This window comes from Cricetulus griseus, unplaced genomic scaffold (assembly GCF_003668045.3).
Source record: "Cricetulus griseus strain 17A/GY unplaced genomic scaffold, alternate assembly CriGri-PICRH-1.0 unplaced_scaffold_142, whole genome shotgun sequence".
Lineage (NCBI taxonomy): Eukaryota > Metazoa > Chordata > Mammalia > Rodentia > Cricetidae > Cricetulus > Cricetulus griseus.
The window spans coordinates 1166-4586 of NW_023276856.1; the positions used below are offsets into that span (position 1 = coordinate 1166).

The 3421-nt window shown below is 43.0% G+C and overlaps 1 gene segment (V, D, J or C); it reads right to left on the reverse strand.

Moving 5' to 3' along the window:
• Positions 1-2583: 2583 nt before the first annotated feature.
• Positions 2584-3039, reverse strand: LOC103160213. The segment is given in 2 exon segments: positions 2584-2912; positions 2994-3039. Coding segments are annotated over 2 exon segments (375 nt in total).
• Positions 3040-3421: the final 382 nt, after the last annotated feature.

The following is a 3421-nucleotide window of genomic DNA, read 5'->3' on the forward strand; positions in this document are numbered from 1 at the left end:
GGGAAAGAAAGTGGATGTCTCCTGAGAATTCATCAGCAATCTCCCCAGCAAGCTGAAATTCTAAAAGTCTAACAATGGACATCTGTTTCTTAGCCATATAATGAAAGTCTGGAGTAAATCTGAACACAAGGAGGGGAGCTGTACACACACCTGGCACCTCACACCAGACTGAAGGAAACTAATCCTTAAACATAAGACTGGAAAGAGAGGAACTTCCCCCGCCTGAGGTTCTACATTCTGTGAAGAGATGAAGGTGGCCTCAAACCCAGGAAATTGTAGGGAACGTGGTGTAAATGCATGAATTGGGTAGTAATAACTTTAAGGTGGGAAAACATCACTTTTACTCTTTCAGGAGGCCAAATGTGCAAATAGACAGTCTGTAATTAATTTACTTTCTTCTCTTTTCCCAAGACAAGTGTGTGTGTGTGTGTGTGTGTGTGTGTATGTGTTTAGTATTCCAAGTTTGCCTAAAGTCTTTCATTTTAGGGAAAGCATTCACATAAAAATGAATTATTAGCCAGGCGTTGGTGGCACACACCTTTAATCCCAGCACTCAGGAAGCCGAGGCAGGTGGAATTCTGTGAGTTCGAGGCCAGCCTAGTCTCCAGAGCGAGTGCCAGGATAGGCAGGATAGGCTCCAAAGTTACACAGAGAAACCCTGTCTTGAAAAACCAAAAAATGAATTATTAATACCTATAATGAAGTCATTTTTGCAATCATGACCATCTTTTCCTTCTCTCCTTCCTCTGAGCTGAAGACTTCACAGGGCAGAGGACAATGCCTTGGGACCAGGACGCCTAAACTTGCCTACCAGAATTGCCTGGGTTCAACACTGTGGGTGGAACATCAAGGCCTGAGATCCCAGGTCACAGTCATATATTTCAGCTGAGAAAACCCCTCATGATAGTATAAGGATATTACAGATAGATTTACAGATGCCGCTGGTGGTGGTGGTTCTGATGAGTATACGTCAATGTTTGAAATTTTACATCAGTCTTTATGTATATGAAATTGATTTTTCTGCTCAAAAAGGTTCATATGTAATGTGTAAAACTTGTATGTGGTTTACAAAGAATTTTTGCTGTACTAAATTTGGAGTCATGTCACAGTAACTACATCATGTGCATTACATGGTCTCTGCAGTTATTTGAGGTCAGGACAGGAAACCTTAGTGTCCCCGAGGACACTCTCACTCTCCAGATGTTTCTCTCACCTACTCCATTTTCTTTTCTGGTGAAAGTTGGGTCTAAAGCGCCCTCTGCTGTTCCTGAGCATCCTCAAATTGAGGTCCTTCCTGAGCACACAGGGAACCTCCTCACACTGTCTCCCCAGTTGGAGGAACATAGGAGGATACTTTACACAGCCATTTCTGTGTCAAGCAGTAAGTTAGATTCAGCACAGTTTCCATAATCTCTAACATAGAATTAATCAAGAGGACTCTGCCTACCACAATGCATTCCCCAAGGATTGCATACACATTAACCAAGACACATGCATATTTTTGATGGAAGTGTATGTCTGCTACTGGAACTTGCAAAGTTAATGTTCTGAGATAAAGAAACATCACACTTTATCAGAACTTTGAGATTACCAAGATCCATTGATCTCCATACTCGTTGTTATTCACCCATTTGTTGAAAACTCTATAGCATGAGGATGATCTGTCAGTATCCAAAGCACTGTAAGAGTTGATGCTGTATCAATGTAGGTCCATGTTCTGTAAAGCCTGCATATTGTAGAGCTGAGAACTTGGACAGGGAAGACAATAAATGTGGGAACAGAGACTGAGGTATAATCTCAGAAACTTCCTCAATTAACAATGAGTTGATGAATGAGACGTGTGGAAAGTAATTTAATAATACATTTGTATACCTTATAGGAATCATACTTACAAGGCAGTGCATTCTGATGTAAATATGTCTTTCATTCTAAGATACTGGAATTCCTGCTGGATCACATGGCCTGAGTCAAACCTACACACATCAAGAGGTCACATAATAATTGAGACTATGAAAGGAGTTGTTTTATTGAGCTCTATGTTTTCCCCAGCCCCCTTTCCTCTCCCTCCCACTATCCCCCCTGGCCCTTAATCTCCCAATTTACTGAGGAGATCGTATCTTTTTCCCCTTGCTAGGCAGATTCATGTGTGTCTCTCTTAGGATACAAAAGTGAGTTTGTTTGTATAGATGCTGATGCTTTGGATCTTACTGGTCAAATTTCTGTTTTACTTCATCCTCAGTGATTCCAACAAATGTTCCCACCTCAGAATCCAAAGGCATTTTTGTCATGATGCACCCTCACAGTTTTCCATTTTGTTGTTTTATTAATGAAAAGACATGTCAATGGAGGTGGTCTCTGGCAAGGAGATTGACAAAATAGGGTGTACTCTAGGAGCATCCCAAGTCAACATCAATTTATTCATAGACCCTTTTTCAAATTGACAGAAGCTCTGCAGGTCTGTGATGAAGTAACTGTCAAAGTCACACTCACAGAGTTATCTCCTAAGCAAGTCTCCAGGATGATCTCTGACATCATAGCTCCAGAGCAGCCCAGCTCCCCGATCCTCCAGGGTTTCTGACACACTCAGGATGTGGTTACAACACTGTGTCTGGCACAATAATACATCGCAAAATCCTCAGATGTCAGGCTGCTGAGCTCCAGGTAGGCTGTGCTGGAGGATTTGTCTACAGTCAGCGTGGCCTTGCCTCTGAACTTCTGAGCATAGTCTGTATGACCATTTTCAGCATAAATCCTACCAATCCACTCCAGGCCCTGTCCAGGCCTCTGCTTCACCCAGTTCATAGTAAAGGTAGTGAAGGTGTAGCCTGAAGTCTTGCAAGACAACTTCAGTGCAGACCCCGGCCTCCCAAGCTCAGATTCAGATTGCAGCAGCTGAACCTGGGAGAGGACACCTGCAGAGAGAAAGTCAGACTCGATGTTATTGTCACATTAGGCCCTGTCTCCTTTCAGGTTTGGAACAGGTAAGCCCTCACCTGTAGCTGCTGTCACCAGGAAGAGGATGATCCAGCTCCATCCCATGGTGATGACCTGTGTGCTCAGTGACTGTGGAGAGGACACTGATCATGTGTTGTTGTTGGTGTGGACATCCCTGTATTTACCACATAGACTCACATCATTTGCATATTCATGAGCAGGGTGCTTCTTATTTAAGGACCGAGTCCAGCTGGAGAAGAAGGAGTTAGAAGACACCTAGTTCAGGTAGCAGGATGCTGAGGTCCAAATCCTCATCCTGTCTGAGGAAGCAGCCATTCCTGAGACCTGTGCAGACCCTGTGAATCAAGGCCTAATCTCTCAATTTACAAATAGAATCCCAACCTGGGACTTTTGGTCCTCTTGGTGAAAAAATTGGTTTCAGGTGGGGGAAATAACTATGATTTGATATTTTTAAATCTCCTAAATT